Source organism: Trypanosoma rangeli (genome assembly GCF_003719475.1).
Source record: "Trypanosoma rangeli strain AM80 chromosome Unknown Tra_15.4_contig_00816, whole genome shotgun sequence".
NCBI classification, from domain to species: Eukaryota; Euglenozoa; class Kinetoplastea; order Trypanosomatida; family Trypanosomatidae; genus Trypanosoma; species Trypanosoma rangeli.
Window position 1 is genome coordinate 1 of NW_021706525.1, and position 2,864 is coordinate 2,864.

The 2,864-nt window shown below is 50.2% G+C and overlaps 2 protein-coding genes across 2 annotated transcripts, besides 1 other annotated feature; both read right to left on the reverse strand.

Annotated features, from left to right (window-relative positions):
* Positions 1–64: 64 nt before the first annotated feature.
* TraAM80_10162 (uncharacterized protein) lies at positions 65–1,210 on the reverse strand (the record flags this gene model as incomplete). The annotated part of the gene is made up of 1 exon (XM_029386802.1): positions 65–1,210. The coding sequence occupies one exon, from the start codon at positions 1,208–1,210 to the stop codon at positions 65–67; it is 1,146 nt and encodes a 381-aa protein (XP_029233436.1).
* Positions 1,211–1,432: 222 nt separating this feature from the next.
* TraAM80_10163 (mitochondrial inner membrane signal peptidase protein) lies at positions 1,433–1,948 on the reverse strand (the record flags this gene model as incomplete). Its single annotated transcript, XM_029386803.1, has 1 exon — positions 1,433–1,948. The coding sequence occupies one exon, from the start codon at positions 1,946–1,948 to the stop codon at positions 1,433–1,435; it is 516 nt and encodes a 171-aa protein (XP_029233437.1).
* A 601-nt stretch (positions 1,949–2,549) lies between these two features.
* Positions 2,550–2,586: a microsatellite.
* Positions 2,587–2,864: the final 278 nt, after the last annotated feature.

Sequence of the window (2,864 nt, forward strand, 5' to 3'; positions counted from 1 at the left end):
CAAGTTATTAGTGATTGTTTTGGCGTTATAGTAATTTTCATTTTTCTTGTTTTTGTTGTGTTTGTTATGATGTCCACTGACGTGCACGGAGTGGCAGCGTGTGGGACTTTGCGTAGAGTACGTTTGACCGCTTAATGTAGTCTTTCCCTGGCATCCAGCCAGGAAAGATGCCCTCGAAGGCGTTTAGAACCTCTTCTGCAAGTCTCTTGGAGCATCTGTTCCCCAAGCCATCCGTATCACTACCGGGTTTTGTGGCGGCAATAATGCTTTCATTACATCCACGAATGTTGATGTACTGCACATTGTAATCCCCAAATAGGTGCAGCAGGGGTAGAAGGTGTTCCACGGTAGGAATGCTGTGTTCATTAATAAGAAGAATTCCATCGGGGGCTAGAAGGTCAAAGGCCTGTTGGATAAGGGGCATGGTATTTATCATGTTTCCACCGAGCGGCTCGAAAAGGTCCATGAAGACGAAAGTACACTTCTCTGGACATCTTTGAATGGTTTCCTCCGCAGAGCATAGACAAAGATGTGTATTCGCGCTTTCCTTAAAAAGACCAGCAAATCTGCATGTGCTCACTACAGCGGGTTCTATTTCGGCAATGTAAATGTGCGCCTCTTCCCCCAGTATATAACGAAGTCCCCATTCCATGCTATTTCCACCCATTCCAAGCACTAACACAGCTGAGGTAGGTGGGGGAATAATGGTACGCGGCGCGGTGACGGAGCTGTTCCGTTGAGGAAAGTGCAGCATACCGTAGACAAGGAAGGCAAAGTGCAGCATGTTCCCCGCCACACACTGCAGTTGTTCCGGTCGCTGCAGCCAAACCACTGACTGCAGGTCGTAGCTATGGTCTCCGCCGCTAACATGGGCGTTTTGGTGAACAAAATGCATCGACCCAAAACTTAGCTGCATCTCAACGTACTCAGAGGGAAGTTCTTTTGTGCGGTTTCTTTTCGTTGGCCTCCGCCAGCTCACGAGCACAACGTCTGACTGCACCCAAAGCACGTCAACGCCCACGAAATGGGAGCATGTCCTACGACTTTTAATTACGACATCACACGAGACAACCCTAGGTTTCCGGCGGTATGCCTCACGCAGCTCTGCAAACGACTTCCAGAAGGGAAGAGACCGCATGACCTCTTTTTTTATGCCTATCAACGCAAGCTCGTCAGAAATGACATCCCCGTTCATTGCGAGCGAGCCCATAGCCACAGGGGAAAAGCAAGGCGGGCTCTCGCTTCCCCTTCGCTACAGACCCTACGTAGACTCAGAGCAGCACCGGACAAAAAAAAAAAAAAAAGAGTGGGAATCGTTCCTTGCCAGTCTCGCTGTTTCCGCATGCCGCAGAAGTGGTAAAACAGCAAAGTAAAAGAAGAAAGACGTGCACGTGCATGTGTTGCTCTCGATTGCTTTCCATCCCCGCTCCTGTCACTTATCAGTGGACGGTCGAGGCGGTAGGGGCCCAAGCGAGGGCCACGCCTTTAAGAGAACAAGCCCTTTAAGACACTCAAACGGCATCGCGCCCGCATGTCGAGAATCAAAACTCTCCTTGGGGTTATCGCCCTCAAGCCAGAGCCACGCAGATGGACGCTCGACGCGTTCAAGACACGCATCCCAATCACGGGACCTCGCGTACTCCGCGATACTGTTGTAGATTCTTGCCTCACACTCCGCACCAAACTCTTCAGAGGCAGCATCAGACTCCAACAAAGGAACCTGTTCCGGTGAAAGCTCTGTAAATTGCTCCTCGTTCCACCTTCGCATGACGGACGCATCGGCGGTGGAGCGCAAGACACGTTTGCATACTGTCAGCTCTGGCGATATATTCATCACAACAACATCCCCCGTCTGCACAAGCTGATGTCTGAACAGGTACCCAAAAGCACGGAGCACATTGTACGGGAGGAACAGGATATAATCCCCTGGTGCGAGCGTAGGCAGCATGGAGCGCCCCTTAACAGAGCAGCATACATCCGAGTTCCAACCAATGATGACGCCCAGTAGTATGTAAGGTAAGTCGTAACGGAGCACACTAAACCACCAATGCATTTTACAGGCGCCACCGCCACCACGACGGCCACTACCGTTGTGAACAACGCAAATTGGGAGAGAACAACACCGTGTTGGGCCTTGTTGTTGCGTGACTTTTGTCCCGCGAAACGATGAGGCCACAAACACAAGACCAAAGGAAACAAAACCATCGGACGCACAACAAAAACAAACGAATATCACAAAACGACAATTGCAACTCGCACTTCGCTCTCCGGGCCTCCGGCAACTCTGTTGGTGTGCCAACAAAGCTGGGCAGCCACTCCGAGCATCCTCCGCCCCACCACTTTTCGGGTCACACCACACCACGCAATAACCGCAGCAGGAAGCGGTAAACCTGAAAAACCACAACAACTCCAAAAATTTAAATAAACCACAAGGGCAGTGGACAACATCGCAAAACCGCCTGAATAGTTAAGTCCCACAAACGCTCATAAGAAGAAGTTAAAAATGGTCCTTTCTATGTAATCTTCTTCAAATATAGACACTGAGGACGTCTCCCTCTCATCTCATCTCATCTCCTCTCCTTTCCTATTCAGCTTCCCTCCGCTGCACGTAAGCCCACCGCAAGAGCGGGTGAAGGCTTTGAGTTTTGTTATATGCACTACCAATGGCGTCCCTGGGAGCGCCATCAAAGCGCAAAAAAAAAACGTATTCTAAAAAGCAATTAAGCTATATGTATGTAATGAGCCACATCAAACGGTTTTCGACGGGGGAATAGGAGGTCGTCGGTGCCACACATTTGTGCCGTACTTGTACAGTGCCGCTTCATCCGGAACTATCATTCCACGACAACACTCCGAGGCACAAC